The sequence below is a fragment of the Engystomops pustulosus genome, chromosome 1 (assembly GCF_040894005.1).
Source record: "Engystomops pustulosus chromosome 1, aEngPut4.maternal, whole genome shotgun sequence".
Lineage (NCBI taxonomy): Eukaryota > Metazoa > Chordata > Amphibia > Anura > Leptodactylidae > Engystomops > Engystomops pustulosus.
The window spans coordinates 238,702,793-238,719,980 of NC_092411.1; the positions used below are offsets into that span (position 1 = coordinate 238,702,793).

The following is a 17,188-nucleotide window of genomic DNA, read 5'->3' on the forward strand; positions in this document are numbered from 1 at the left end:
CAAAGGATTCCCTAAACAACAGCAAATACAAATCATAATGGAAATCATTGGGGTGAATTCCATATCTGACGGTACAGCGATATCCCCCCTGACAAAAAATCTATTATTTAAGTATTTAACATTCTTCTTTTTACTTTTTGTATTCAATCAACTGACATAATGCAAGAAAGTATGATAGAGTAAAATGCAGGGGTGCAAGATGATCACCCATTAAGGAGGTTTCAAGATGTTGACTAGGTATTTATAATGCACTTCTGTGCCCAAATAGCAAATTGCTTATAATGTCATCCAGAGATTATATGCTACCTAAATTTTGGGATGTGGCAACCCGAAGCTTATAGACATGGTCTTGTAATGGAATGGCTGCCATATAGGCGTAGTAAATAAAAATGATCCCCTATGTTGGCTATAGTAAGATTTGTGTTACAGGATCAAGCACTTACATGCACCATGAAGAAGAAGGTGAACTCCAGCTTGAGCGACACATGCAGGAAATTGGGCGCACAATCTTCTTGAATCCTGGCAGATGTGCATTCCGGTCGGACAATGCATATTCGGGGATCCCGCAGGACAGGTAAGTAAATGTGCCCCATTGTGTATGAGTCAAAGAGACATCAGAAAATATGCTGGTAGGAACTACCATGTACACTTATTATTAATATTTTGCACATTTACTTTTCTTTTGATGAGAATTAACTACTACTGACATAACTAGGACAAACCACACACTACAGTAGAAACTATATTCATAGTTATTGGTAAATGAGATGAATAAAAGATTGAATTAAATAAATTAACAATTAAAAACCAAAAATGGAGCAAATAATTTTGTTGATTTTAACGAATAAACAGTCATATAAATGAAATCTTTGGATCTTGAAATCAAAACTCATTTTAAAAAAAAATATGAGGAAGATACTTAAAGGGGTATTATAGTATTAAAAAAATTAAGTATTTGAGATCATAGACACACCCACCAACCAGTTGCATAATGAGGATGGCTCAGTAAATACCGCCTATGTATTGCAAGCCAGTTCAACTCTCACAAGTGGGTCACAAGTGTCACATGACTTATTTGCAGCTCCATAGTGCTATGTAGCTTTGTTGCACATGAATGTAGCTATGGAAGTAGCTATATTGCACATCCATACAGCTACACATCAATCTGCTTTGCTAAGGCAGATTAGGCTATACAGTAAGAAAGGCTTTAGAGGAGAAACCTCCACATCTCATTTAAAGGCTCCCCACAGCTGAGCTCCATTAATGAATATTTGGTGCTCAGGATCTATGATGCCCAAAAGTGAAGGAATAATCCCAGCACCGTGGATAAATTAGTAACTTCCTTTATTGATACATAAAACAATAATAACAATAATAAATAAAACAGACTAATGGATGTCACCACTCAAGCAGCTGACGCATTTCGGGCAAAAATATTATTAAATGCCCTTGTTCATAGCATGTCTCCTAATGCCCCTAACATGCTTATATATATCCCCTGACCGGATAGCACTGAGCCAAGTCCGTCCCTGCAGTGGAGTGTTTTCCACTAAAGCTCAGAAGCCCTGACCAGAGTTTGCACGGTTACAAATGAGATAGTATATTATAAAGTATGATACATTTGAAACACATAAAAGCTCAAAAGTTAGCATTAAATACCGGGACCCTCAAAGTAAAATACTCTTGGTATAAATATCCCGTTTATTCATAAAGGGCATTTTTTTCAAATAATAATATAAAGTAGCAATAATGGATCGTATGTCAAAATTATGTATATTGAGTTGTGGTGCTAATAACTGCAATAATAATAACTTCTATTTAAACTCAGTTTCACCTTTGTGTGGGTAACATTTTGATGCATTTATTTTTTATTAGTAAAGGAAGTAAAGTATAATGGAAAAGTTTATACATCTTTTTGTCACATACACACCTTATTTCTGCATGTTAAGTGCTACAAATAAACCTACACCTACCCCATCCCCAAGCATACTCCTCCTATGATGATATCTTTTCAATATAACAATAACACTCCAGGGTGTCTAGAATAGGTGATATAAATAAATATATCTTATGGTATATATGGTGTCAACAAGGAACCAGAGGATTTATTGGGGCACATTTACTAAGGGCTGGGCGCCAGTTTTCTGTCGGACTTTGCACATTCTTTTAGGTGCAAACTGCTTGCACAGGTATTTAAGAAGTGTCTGCACCACAAATGTGTCACACATGACCATTTGGTGGCACAGCTGCACTAGCCTCCATGCAACACCACTTAGGGGGCGTTCCGGTACCGCTGCCAGATTTAACATGCTAAGCCCAACAGAATTGTGTTGCACACCCTATGTTAAGGGTGTGTCTAAAAAGTTGGTGAACTCTATTGGGGCAGTGCAGGAGGCGCCAGATTCATTAAAAATGGGCGACAGAAATCCTGAATCTGGTGCACCCTGCACTATACACAGGGAAACTGCTTTTGTGCAGTTTGCCCTACTCTTAGTAAATATGCCCCATTGAGTATTTTACTTGCCACTACTCTGGACATCCTGGGAAATGGCATTGTTGCTGTTTATAGGTTTGTATTGTCTTTTCATCAATATATTAACCCCTTAAGGACGCAGGGTTTTTTCGCTCATGTCTCGCTCTCCACCTTCAAAAATCCATAACTTTTTCATTTTTACATGTACAGACCTGTGTGAGGGCTTATTTTGTGCGTAACAACTTTTAATTTCCCGTAATATTATTTATTTTAACATGCTGGGTACTCTGAAGCTGCAAAAACATTACAAATATGGAAAAATTGTGGGCTCGGTTTTTACAACTTCGAATGTGAACTCCAAATATCACTTCTACTTTATTCTTTGGTTCGGTGCGTTCGTGGTGATACCAAATTTATATAGGTTTTATTGCGTTTTAATACATTTTCAAAAATTAAACGAATGTGTACAAAAAAGAAAAAACATTTTTTGCCATCTTCTGACGCCAATAACTTTTTCATACTTTGGTGCACGGAGATGTGTGATGTGTCATTTTTTGCAAAATGAGCCGACGTTTTCATTGCTGCCATTTTGAGGTCTGTACAACATTTTTATCACTTTTTATTCCATTTTTTATGTGATGTATAAAGGTGTAAAAGTCGCATTTCGGACATTTGGGCGCCATTTCCCGTCTCGGAGGTCACCGCCAGCCGTAACCGTTATTATATTTTGATAGATTGGGCATTTTGGAATGTGTCTGTGATTTTTACTGTTTATTATGTTTTATATCAGTTCTAGGGAAAGGGGGGTGATTTGAATGTTTAATATTTTATTAATTTTTTAAATTTTTTTAACTTTTTTTTCCTTTTTTTCCACTATTTCTTAGACCATGTAGGGTACATTAACCTTCGATGGTCAGATTGTTCCTACCATATACTGCAATACTTCTGTATTGCAATATATGGCATTTTTGCCATTCAGCCTCCGGTCTGTTGAAGTTGACGTTCGGGGGAGCGACGATCGGAATAAAGACGGCGATGCCCACGCACCACCATCTTTTAAATGCTGCCCGCGGCTTTGCCGGCGGCATAGGAAGGGTTAATAGCCACGATTGGTGCAAGCACCGACCGACCACGGTTATTAGCGGTGGGGGTTTGCTGCAATATGCAACAGCCCCCACCCTTGTATGAAGAGGACACAGCCCGTGAGCCCTCTTCATACATTCCCTGCACCTCTGTGCCGTAGAGCTACGGCGTAGAGCTTTAAGGGGTTAAAGAAAACACTTTTTCCTCCAGGTCTCATTTTACAAAAAGTTTTTCTTATAATAGCATAAAATTGAAATTGATGAAAAAAGACGTTAACCTAAAAAAAATCCAAAATAAACATTAAACAAATGCTGACAGAATTAAGCCTGAGACCAAAAAGAAATGAAAAATAGTTGCACATTCATTATTCTTGGTTGCAGTTCTCCTAATCTTCCCCCAAGGTTACAAATGAGCATCCTTAATGGTTTGTGATCCTTCTTTTACTTTTCTATTATCACAGTAATTATGTTCACCTAGCAACGCTGCACAAAGCAGTCAGGAGAAAATGCACAGTAATGTTTACAGACAGAATGGGTTTATCATGTTTTGAGACAGCAAACAAATGAAGGATGTACCATTTAAAATGTTCCCTATTTTAAGCCATCTTTATTGATTACTATTCATTAATTAGGCCTTAAAAAAGACTTAAAAGCAACACTGAAAATGCTAATTTCTTTCCTGTCCACTGTACTTGAGACATTTTCAGCAGCTCCTTTGGTTCCTAAGAATATTGTCCTATTAAAAAAAATTCTGTGAAAAAATTTGGAGCAAGTTATATTGCTTACTTCCCAGGCCACAAATAACAGAGCAGGTCCTATACCTGCCTTAGTTTGCAGTCATTTACACTGTCATTGTCATATGAACCAATTTCACACGTCAATAACACATGGGCCGCAGAAATGGACAATAGGCAGCTTTACACAGCAAAATTGCCATGAAAGTTATCTGTTTAGCAGCATGTTGAGAGCAATGATAAGCCGCTCAAGTCTGTACTGAATTTGGTGGATTGGGCACCCACGACCTTCAAAGTGGAACAACAGACATCACTGTATGTGCTTAGGGTTGGTGATTGGGGAAAACGCAACCAATCAACCAGCTGGCAGATCTTTAGCAACCACAGGCATGTTTTTGATGGGCATGGCTGTGATTGGCCAGGTGAGAGATGTGACTCTGATGTATTAGAGATCAGACATCATTACAGACAGGAGACAGGGCAAGGTAGAGTTTACTGCTCTTCATAGTGTCAGTCAGGGCAGGAATTTCTCAAATACCAAAGATTGATACTTTCAAAAGAACCTAAGTTAGGACAGGAAGCTGTATTATTAGGAACATGTGGAAATCTGAAATATTTAAGGGGAAGTCTCAGTATTGTTTGCAGTTCCAGAATCTGCCAGCAAAATCTAAAAGGCGCTGTCTCAGTTTATTTTGCAAAATCAGACCAAACAGAAGAAAACAAATATATGAAAACACCAATATATGTAAAAGTATAATGTATAAGATATACATTAAAAATTAGTTGAAAATCCAGATGTGAATACACGGGCTAAAGGCTGACGTGTTTGGTTCACCAGATCTTTGTCAAGAGGCCCATTGTGACAATACCCATAGATCCAGGCACTGTTATTGTGGTAATCTTCTTATATTTGTTTACATGCACTTACCTCCTCATTTCCTCCCGGTGTCCTGTGCCATGATCTCTCAGTGCCATGCCCCTGTTTGTTTACAGGGTCACAGAAGCTTCCAGTCACTATATCCTAGCGCCTGAAATTGGGAGGTTAGTACATGTTTACTTTTTTTATGCAGCCCTTGGCCACACGAGGCAAATGAGGCACCTTTTTGCAGACAGAAAGAAAGAAATGTAAGATTAGTGATATTTGCTTATTAAAATTTATATGTTAAACCAACGTCAAATTTATCGCATGCAACAATTAGTAGCGAGAGACTAAAAAACTGAGTGTATATGAAGATGTTAGTTCATGTAAAAGAAAACATATTTTACACAAAAGCGTAAATAAAAGAATTGTAGATTATGATGTAAGAGTGAAAGTGTTTGCACTTTTTTCATCTCATTGAGATATGTATTCAATCAAAGATTTCTTTCTGGTAAATGCAATGCTAAAATATAATGTGTGCAATTTTTACATATTAAATGTAAACATATCATTCATTTTTATTAAAAAAAGCATTTTAAAATCAGGAAAACTCTCCTAAAATTTTTTATTAAATATATAGACTAAAGTCTACATACCGTAACTCCTTTTATAAAGTCGTGTAAAAACAAACAGGGGATTGTGAGTTTTAGAAATCATTCTCCTGTCCCTACAAACAGCCTGCAGCACATCTCCATCTCCACTGTCTGTGTAGGTCCCATGGTTGTTGTGAAGTTTGAAAGCTCAGTTAAATTTTCCCTTTTTGCCCATTTTTTGCTGTTTGTTGCTTAAGGCATTTATTTCTTAAGGTAATAGTTAGGCATGGTTAAGAAATACTGAAGAGAAACTGGTGTCAGAAAGGATCCTATATTTTCTTATAGATCTGTTCTATTGAAATCTCCATCAACATGGCACTGTCCCTATGTAAAAGCTACATCAAAAGACATTTTACATGGTGGCACTATCCTATCTGTCTCCATCCCTTTATTTTCACTGAGAGAAATTTCTAAAATGATTTTGAGCAATTTGAAGTGTTGTCATATTGTAAAGTAAATCATCCATGTTGGTATTCTGTATTTCCTCCTCCCTGAGATGGAAGACAATTTTCCATTTCAATGGTAAGACTCCTCTATTCAATACCTAGGGATTAATAAGGACAGCCCTTTAAGTACGATGGCAGACTTCAACATTTCAATTCTTCATTCTTCTATCCAGTATGATCTAGACAATATGTTCAGGATGGAGCTATACTGGGTTTGGAGAACAGTACTGTATAAAATAATATATATATTATTACACCAAATGATTGCTTGAAGTACAAAGAGACACAGAGGATTTTACTAGTCTTGTGAAGTCAATTAAGAATTGCAGTGAAATTAATTTGAATTATTTATACTGTTCATGACATCATTATAAACCATTTGTATTATGAGATTGTCATTATATGCATAGGAAATTACCTTGACAAAAAAAAACTTTAAAACTGAAGAAACAAATGTGAAATGAAAGATAAAACTTTCCCCCCTTACCCTTTCAGGCTTTTGTTTTAGATAATGTAAGCTTTACACTTTGCAGAACTTTTTACTTATAGATTAATATGTATACATTCTAAAACACACATGAGTAATATCCAGAGTTTTATATGTAGATCATTTCAAACTTTTTTTTTAATCATTGGTCATTCTTTTAGAAATTTTGCACTTGTTTCTAATACAGATCTGCAAATTATAGCCATTTAGAGTAGTTTGATGTCATGTGCTGCCCCTTATAAAATCTACCCTTCAGAAGCAAAGTACATCTGTGATGGGGCATTTTGAATATATCCCAAGTTTATTTTCAGGTAAACGTGAAGCAAAGATGGAGAAAAAGATGATGAGGTAGGCACCTAAAAGATGTGATACCAACTAGCTGACAGGCAGGGGGGGGGGGGGGGTGAGGTGCTGTGCCCGGCCCAAAGCTGGGAGTTGGCCCAGTGTGGTATGAGAAGGGGTTATAGTAAAATGAAGGCAAAAGGTAAGACGTGCTTAACACCAAAAGGAATGATAGTTTGTAAAGGGTATCAAGGATCTCAATTTTAGTGGAGCAACGCGTTTCATCAAAATCCTCGATACCCCTTACCCGCTGTCATTCCTTTTGGTGTTGAGCACGTCTTACCTTGTGCCCTCAATTTACCATAACCCCTTCTCATACCACACTGGGCCAACTCCCAGCTTTGGGCCGGACACAGGACCTCACCACCTATTAGCTAGTTGGTATCAGCACACATCTTTTAGGTGCTTAGCTCATCATCTTTTTCTCCAATCTTTGCATTCACGTTTACCTGATAAAACAAAGTAGGGATATATATTCAAAATGCCCCATCACAGAGGAACTTTGCTCTATAAGCATTTCTTCTGAAGTGTAATAAGATTTCTTAAGGGGGCACCATATGACATCAAACTACTCTAAATGGCTATATTTTGCAGTTCCGTATTAGAAACAAGTGCAAAATTGCAAAATTTGAAATGATCTACATACAATACACTCTGGATATTACTGATGCTCAAAAATCCATCAAACTGACAGATTCTATAATACATTGAAGGTGTTCATTGGTTCCTATCGCCGTCTCTCATGTGACCAATCTAGAAATTTCATGATATGTTTACATGCAAAAAAGTACACTGAGAAAGACAATGGTTTTATCACAATGTTGTCCAGTTTTATGCACCATTTTTTGAGAATTTTTTGTTTCTAAAAATGTTAGAAAGAAAAAAAGGAAACATGGTGATAAATCAACCCCAATAATTTTTCTACTAAAGAAAGAAAAGTCTGGACACAAAACCAGTTTTTCTTTTAAAAATGATATTTTCAATTTAATTGTTTAGTAAAGGCAATATCACATAATACTTTAATATTTATTTCTTTTGTGGGATAAAAGTATACATCCAAAAATATTGAATGGAAAATTGTGCTTTAAAACAGTACAGTCTTTATTTTATTTTATTTTTTTTACACGGGATTGTATTGTTTTACCAAGTAAATGTCCAGCAAATCTGCTTTCACACGAGGTGTATAATTCACTCTTTTTTTTCCAGATTCCTGCAATACTGAGACATGTGCTTCACTTAATATAGCAAAGGCACCCATGTTATTTTCCTCTAGGTAACACAAGGCTGTCACCATCCAGGTCTGGTTGAGTTATTCATTTCCACCTCTATGCAGGATTATTAGTCACATAAGAACTTCAAGGCAGTATTGTATTCCCTCATACCCTGGAAGATGCTCTGTAAGCCATTAAATTGTCCAATATACCACAACGTATTCTGGGCAGAACCGTGAAGCAAATGTGAAGTAGCAAAAGGCTATTCTGGTGTGAGAAAACACAAAGTTCCTTCAGCTCCACAAACAGATGTTGCTACTGGATTGACATGTGGAACTAGCTCCTGCTGGAGAAAGGTAGAGTTTGCCATTAGGACAAACACACAATTCATAGACAGTCTGTCGAGGACCTACTGAGCCCGAAGATGAAGGTGTAAAAGAACCTTGTGGTAAATTTGCTATTCTGATGCTGTCCGCATCTAAAAATATCTGTTGAAAGAATAAAAAAAATATATACCTTTTGAGACAATTGCACATTTCTTTAATAGTAAATATTAAAATCTTAATGGAAATCTACCATCAAAATTGGCATGGATAAACCAGACTGACTCATGTATTCAGGCACTGTGACTGTAGTAATCTGATAATTGTTATTAATGGTCTCCTTCCTTCTAAATAAACTTTTAAAAGTATGCTAATGTGACAGAAGAGCTCTGGAGGGTGTTACCAGAGCCCATCCATGCTATAGCTTCACAGTCAGTAACAAGCAAGAGCACTTCCCTCTCCCTCTGCTTTCTGTAATTTCACACATTGGAAGGAGGAAGTGCTTGTTTGTCTACATCTGGGATGGGCTCTGGTGATGTCACCAGAGCCCTTCAGGCTTGTTAGCATAATTTTAAAAAGTTAATGTTAAAAGGAAGGAGGCCATGAATAACAAATATAAGAAGATTACCACGCTCACAGTGCTTGGATCTATGAGTAAGTGTCCCTGGTTTATTGTTTTTATTAGACATCTACCATTAGTTTTACAGAGGATAGATGTGTCCTCATAAGAAGTTCCTGAGGAACAATGTTCCCCAAGGTTTTTTTTTATTAAAATGCTATACACCAGCAATATAGAGTTTTAAAAAAAACTCACAGGCTTCATAACACCTTGTATTTTAATTCATACACCCCCCCCCTTCATTGTGCTAGCATTCAAGGCTGGTATTGCCCGTCAGCTGCTCTATGCACTGTGGGGGATGGGGACCAGGTGGGACCACTATTGCAATGGGGTATGGGGGTGAATACATTAAAATACAAGGCGCTCTGAGGGTCTTCCAGTGATCACGACGTAGAAGCAATTGTGGTGTATAGTACTGTACTGTATTTATCAAATGGCAAAAAAACTACTTCAATTAATCAACAGAATGAAAAATGCTAAATATCATTACAAAAAGTAAAATTGATAATCAGAGCTGATATCTGCAAGCATAAATGTGTTCTATTTTGTTTAAATTGGATTTACAACAAAGGCATAATCTGAACAGCAGACCTGATGTACCATAAAAATTGCTAAAAACAAAGCTTGATTTTAGATATGTGAAGTCTTTCATTTTGAACTTACCTCTCCATCTGTAGACTGTAAATGAAGCTCTTTTCTACAGCTGGCTCTAAATTCCCCTGCTACAGCACTGATTTGTACTCCTTTTGGTGCTTCCATTGTTAAAGATCTTGTTGGAGATTCAAGTCTGGAAATTGAGAGCAAATACAAAAAACATACAGTAAAAGCACATATAAATAACGCATTAAGCAATATCACATTATATATTACTCAATGCTGTATATACAATTAATTAAAAAATAGGTACCAATTATCTGTAGGGTACCAATTATCTTCTAAAAAAACAGATTTTTATTTTAATTTAATTTTGTTAGAATGTATTATTATTTATTAATTATTTTATATATTTATTTTCATGTTCTTATCTCTACACCAGGCCATGTCTGGCATAGAAGTTAACACAGACGGAAAGGGAGAAATAATCACAAGTGCTAGCATTTGCACCCTAATAAATATCCCCCTAAATGTCTAAATCAATGTCTAAAAATTTAGAATAAAAATGATCAAAAGGGTGTACAGTTTTTAAAATGATATCAATGAAAACTTCATCCGATTCCGCAAGCAATGACATCCAACACAGCTCCATATGCTGCAGTATGAAAAAGTTACTGGTTGTCATGGGTCCCCCTGCGATCCATGTCTCGGATTGCAGGCACACCCATGCCCCTCTCCTTGGTGCTGCCCCCTGCCCCGCTCTTACCTCTCCAATGCTCCTGCTCCCGTCCGCTCTGGTCCCGCGCACGTTCCCGCTCCCTAGTGCACACGTGCGCTGGCACTCTAAGATTTAAAGGGCGAGTGTCCCGCTGATTGGCACTGGCACTTCCGGGTTTCCTTAAAAGCCAGCTGTTCCCAAGATTCCTTGCCAGATCTTTGAGCTCTTTTACCATTGTGAAAGATTCCTGTTCCCTATGTTATTCCCTGTTATGTTCTACCTGAATTCCTGTTGTGACCTCGGACCTGATCTCTGCATCTCTGCCGCCTGTCCTGACTCCATACCTCTTCCTGACCTCGAGCCTGGACTCCGTTTCTTTCCGCAACCTCAGCTGCCACCACGGGCTGGTCACACCTGTGGAACAACCTGGTGGTACACTGCCACAGCAAGACTATTCCGCTTTGCAGCGGGCTCTGGAGAATACCAGGTGCCACTTAGATTCCGGTCCCAGGTAGCAGCTAGTACCATCTCTCGCTGTGGTCCAGGGGTCCACAGACCCTGAACCTGACACTGGTGTCAGAATAAGGCAATGCAAGGCATTTTTTCATTTAATGGGGGTTATTGAGACATTACTAATCTATATAAATATGATAAAATTGCAATCATTCTGATGCATAGAATAACGCAGAGGTGTCATCTTGGCCGTACATTGAAAGCTATATAAATAAATCCCATTGGAATTTGGCACAACTTTGTTTTTTTTGCCAATTCCCAAAACTTTTTTTCAGCTGCCAGTACATGGCACATAATATTAACTAATGAAAATAAAATGTGCCTCACATATAACAAGCCAACATATAACTTTGTAAATCAAAAAGTCAAAAAGTGACAGCTTGAGTAAGGAGAACAGTGAAAATTGGAAATTCAAAAGAAACTTGATCTTGAAGGGGTTAAAAATATTAAAATCATATGTACATATTTCTGCAGCCCCCTATACTCTCATAGAAATAAATAAAATCCTGTGCATTTATTTGCCTCTAGAAGTCACTTAATTGGAAAGCATAATGCATTTATAATTCTCACATAACTACAGACAGTCCCCGGGTTACCTACAAGATAGGGTATGTAGGTTTGTTCTTAAGTTGAATTTGTATGTAAGTCGGAACTGTATATTTTATAATTGTAACTCCAGAGAATTTTTTTTGGTCTCTGTGACAATTGGATTTTAAAAATGTTGGATTGTCATAAGAATCAGGATTAACACTAAAGCTTCATTACAGACACCTGTGATAACTGTTATAGATGTTTATTGTAGCCTGGGGAAAAAGTACAGTAAATTACCAACATCCAGAGGTCCGTTTGTAACTAGGGGTTGTCTGTAAGTCGGGTGTTCTTAAGTAGGAGACCACCTGTATAGATGTTTTACCAAGGTCTCAAAGATTTGTTGTAGAACATTAATGAACAAACAGCATCATGAAAAGCAAGTTACATGCCAGACAACTCAGAGATCAACTCGTGGCAAAATCTATTGCATAGTAAGATTATCAGCGTGTCTAACCTACCAAGATGTGGCCATCCACCTAAAATGACCACCAAAACACGAAGAGCGCTAATTAGAGAACCAGCCGAAAGGCCTCACTCTAAAAAATATACAGAGATAGTAAATAATTTCAGTACATTACAGTGGGAAAGGGATTTCATAATACCAACTATTCCTCATTCGAAATGTTCCAAATTATCTTTAACATTTTTCCCAGAATGTGCAGCAATTTAATTTCGTTCTAAGATCTGTGTGGCTTGAAGTCTGAACTCTATTTCATTAGCTGACTTCAATCTGTAACAATGCAAAGGCTTAGAAGGTGTCTTTCCCTCCTTAGATGTTTTCTGAACCTTAAAAGCTAAAGAGTCTATTATATGTAATCAAATAGTTGTATTTTTGAAGAATGTGACTTTACGGTATTCTATGATATTGAGGAATTGTTATTGAATAAAGCATTTGCTCTACAGATGGAAAGATACAGTGTGAGTAATATGTGATTTCAATATTGCATTCTATGAGAGAAAATTTTTCTTTGAACATCCTATCCATTCCTTTCTGCATGAACAATTTCCATCTCATTATGCTCACTATTAGCTTTTAGGATTATCTTGCAGTCATTATCTGAAAGTCACTGGCGTCCGCTAACAATGTCGCAAGCACTGACATGTAAGAAAAAAAAGCTATTAAATGTGATCTTCGCCTTCTTCCCATGGGCCTCAAGGGTGAAAAACGACAACAAAATAATTTACCTCTATATTAAAAAGGTGATGGAGGCCACATTTTGTAACATGAATCTATTTACTTTGTCTGATGCATTAATATCCCTAATCTGTAACTAAAGGATAAAGCAATTAAAAAGTATAATTAGGGAGCAAATGCTCATTTGAACATTTTCCTATAAAATTTTTTGGGTTTTTTTTACTACGCAAAACATACTCATAGGGGGGCATGTATCTTAGTTTTTCTTTGGTGTATAATTGAGACTTTAGTAAGGTAATTTTTGCACCTTATGTATGATCATGTCTTTTTTCCTGTGATACATGTTTAGTTTTTCCTATTCTGGCAGGTGCAACTTTTGGCTTTTTTTTGAGACATTGGGGCTCATTTACTAAGGGTCTGCACATTTTCATCGGGTTTCCTGACGATTTCTGTTTTGAAGCGAATAAGCTTGGGATTTTGGCGCATGCGATCGGATTTTGGCGCATCGGCGCCGGCTTGCACGCAAAAGAAATCAAGGGTGTGGCCGTCGGACAACCTGACGGATTCTGACAACGCGCAAGATTTAACAATTAGAATTGTGACGCAAGACACGCACTTACAAGCACCGGGAAGAAGAAAGTGAACTCCGGCAGACCTCGGCGCGGAAGCGAAAGATGCAGGAACTCGGGCAAATGATCTTAGTGAATCGCGGCAGACCTGAATCCTCGTCGGACAACGCACCGCGGGATCGCAACAGGACCAGGTAAGTAAATCTGCTCCACTTGGTTGCCTGGCAAGCATTGTAGTCACACCCCAGGGAGATGATAATATATGGCCACACGTGGTTATAACGCATGCATTTTCAAACACACCGCAACAGCTGAGATGAAAAGATTTGCCTAGTTACATTGCTGTCTACATTGCGTTTACAAAATGCATATGCTAACAAGATGTTAACACTCACGTTGACATATGGGAAACACATGGATGGCTAACACAATGTTAACACCTGCATGTTAATGCATGCCTTTTGTAAGCGCCATGTTGACAGGAATGTAATAAGGCAAATCTGCTCTTCTCAACTGCTGTGATGCATTTGAAAATACTTCTGTTAACGCCATGACAACAACCCTTAGAAGTAACCAATACATTTCAATAAAATGCTAAAATGCTAAAATTTATAAATAAAAAAAAAAAAACAGCACAAACTTTCAATGCCCAACAGGTTTATGAGCACAATTTTAAACATTTAAAGCATGTGAAATAACTCCAATTAACATGTTAAAACAGGGTTCGTGATAAAAAAAAAAATTCCCTCTGCACCTGCCTTGGACCAAGAAAATTCACAAAAATAAGCAAAAAAAAGTGATACAGAAGTGAAAAGTTGCAAGGAACATCTGGAAAATAAAGATACATAATGTGCAGTGCACAAGGTGCAGACCAAGGTGTGCTTGAAAAAGCCGCAGTTAAAAGTCGAAGTTAAAAGTCGCATAAACGACAAAGGTCCCAAAAATGAAGTTGCAGAAATGAAGAGACATGTCCCTCATAGTGTACTTTTCTTGGTCATATGCTTTTTCATACTTGAAATGAATATGGAAATGTTATACATATACTCGAGTATAAGCCCAATTTTTTGCAGCACAAAAAAATGTGCTGCAAACCCAAACTCGGCTTATACCTGAGTAAAAAATATATATCAAAACTCACCTTTCTGGCTTCCCCCGCTGCTGGCTATATACTGGGGCAGGGGGCTGTCTATTTACTGGGGGATATGGGCTGCCAGACTATATACCGGGGGGCAGGTGCTGGCTATATACTATGGGGCAGGGTCCGGCAAGCTATTTACTGGGGGGGCGTGACCAATGCATTTCCCACCCTCGGCTTATACTTAAGACAATAGGTTTAACCAGGTTTTTGTGGTAAAATTAGGGGACTCGGCTTATACTTGGGTCGGCTTATACTCAAGTATATACGGTATATATATATATATATATATATATATCTTCCAAATTAACTTCCCACATGTTGTGATGACATGTCAAAAACTTCATAGTTGACGTTTGCTGCTAATACTGGGTGCATTTGTTTCCACTTATTCTGGTGTTAGTAATAAGATGTCAAAATTTTTGAGAACACATTGGTCGATTCTACACAGTTCATATCCTGAGATGAATGAATTCCAGGCTTTTTCTATCATGGCATATAGGAAATACAAACATCTGAGAGACAATTTAGGCTACATTCACACGATGTACATCGGTGCCGGAGAGAGGAGGAGGTGGAGAGCGCTGCTCACCCCTGCCCCTCTCCATAGAGTAACATGAAGCCCGGCGCCGTATTCTGTCAAAAAGAGGACATTCCTATCTTTCTACGGGTTACGGAATGGTTCGGTGCCACACCGTACCACTCCCATATGGCGCCGTGGGCCATTGCGATGTATGGGGGACATACATACGCCATATATACGTCACCCGTATATACAGTCCCCATATGTTCGTGTGAATGTTCGTGCATATGTACTTTGAATGTAGTATGTGTAGAAGGTGGAATACAAGGGAGAAGGGGCTCATTATCTTGTTTATCCTGTAGTAATTGTAACAACACGCTGAAGGGGGAGGTATTTATGCATCTACGGACTGGTAACGTTTATGACTTTAGACTTCATTATAATTGTCACTCAAATCTTGTAATTGATGTCATTCAATGTCCGTGTCGTTTTCTTCATACTGATGATACACAGAATTGTTGTTTCCATATCCAGCAGTAAATCTACTATCCGCATGGGAAAAACTGACATAACATTACCTGATAATTTTCAGAAATACAACATAATCTCACTCAATTTAGATTCTGGATTATTGACAGTATACCTACTCTTTCACAAGGGGGTGATAGAGAGAGACTTGTTAAAAAGTTGGAACTAAAATGGATATTCGACTTGGACACCGTGGGGATTGAATAGAAAATTTAAGATGGGTGACATTTTCTAGATAAACACTTGATTCTCTTGCAACAGTCTGTATATGTTGTTTTTAAATACTGAAGTAATGTACCCAACATTTGTTGTGAATGATTTTAACACTATTGACCCTATGGTGTACCACCGTGCGTTTGGTTGTTGCACAGCGCATGAAGATCACAACCAGAAATAGTTGTACCACTAAACCAGAAATGGTCAGTTGTACCACTAAATGCCTATTGTTTTATCATGACTATAGAGAGTTTTGGTAGGTAATTCCCTGGTCCTAGATCTATAAGGGTAACACACACATAATCAAAGTAATCTCTATTTGTGGATGTTAGTGCGGGGGGAGGGAGCAGCTGTGATATGCAATATATGATATCGTGCCGGCTCTGCTTGTGAGTGGGTGCCATAACATACACTGTAATAGTATGACATGGGTCGGTAACTAGCTTTTTGCCATGCTGTATTACATCAAACATTGGGGAGCACACAGACGGTCTTACCCAAGTGCAACTATTTAAGTGTATGGAATTATTAAAGAATGTAGCATTATAGAATATGGCCTTGCATCCATCATCTTCAATATCACTTGCACATGGTCTCACCATTACTCATTTATCTCATCCACAGTTATGTCTGCTTAATTTGACACCAGAAGTCCCAGCTGCATTATAGACGGACAATGCGTTTTCATTGAACTCCAGTGACTAGGTAAGTAAATGTGCCCTATTATCTGTAAGAATATGCTTAACTCTAGTCTTTCAAATGTTATCCGGAAAACAAAATAGCCTCTCGCCTTCCCACTCCAAAATCTTGTGTACTTGTGGTGGTACTTAAAAAAAATGCACTGTTACGATGCCCCGCTGTAGGTGGATGTCTGTGCATTGGCTCCGGCTTTTGAACCCCCACCCCTCTCACCCTGCCCTGCGGCATTAAATTGGCCTCTCACTCTATCCCTCCCCACCAAGCAGATCATCAGCAACAGGGGCTCCATGTCGGACAACTGGCTGCAACAGAGTGCCGGTAATGGATCCTGGCAGCCAAGAGCATCAGTAGCAGCTTCATATGCAAGCAGTTTCCTGAAATGTAAGTGATCACAACCAGGAGGAATGTTGCACCAGGGTTCCAGTGGCAGCTATGACCAAGTAGCTTAACCACCAGTAGTTGGCAACAGTGGAGCTACTGCATATTCTGCCAAACCAATACCTGCAGCAACAGTGCACCACTAGTTCACCACAAGATTGTTGCCACAACGGCACCCCTAGTGTAATATCCCCCACACGTGTCTTTCTAGTCTGTGTCTATGTGTCATTATGTGGTTTATTTTTGTACCGTAATTGCTTCCCCATATGTAATGTAATGTGTGTTTATGTAACTTGCATTGTGCTGTTTAACAATGTCCTGTAACTGTTTTTATACAACCATGGAGCTAGCAGCATGTAA

At 38.1% G+C, this 17,188-nt stretch overlaps 1 protein-coding gene across 12 annotated transcripts in view; it reads right to left on the reverse strand.

Annotated features, from left to right (window-relative positions):
* Nucleotides 1–8,159: 8,159 nt before the first annotated feature.
* SGCZ (sarcoglycan zeta) overlaps nucleotides 8,160–17,188 on the reverse strand; it is a 498,244-nt gene continuing 489,215 nt past the window's right edge. For all 12 annotated transcript variants that reach the window (XM_072122089.1, XM_072122046.1, XM_072122062.1 and 9 more), the window contains 2 exons: nucleotides 9,893–10,016; nucleotides 8,160–8,775 (listed from right to left, as the gene is read on the reverse strand). In XM_072122089.1, the coding sequence (XP_071978190.1) occupies nucleotides 8,581–8,775; nucleotides 9,893–10,016 (319 nt within the window). In that variant the 3' untranslated portion in view covers nucleotides 8,160–8,580. The remainder of the gene's footprint in view (nucleotides 8,776–9,892; nucleotides 10,017–17,188) is intronic.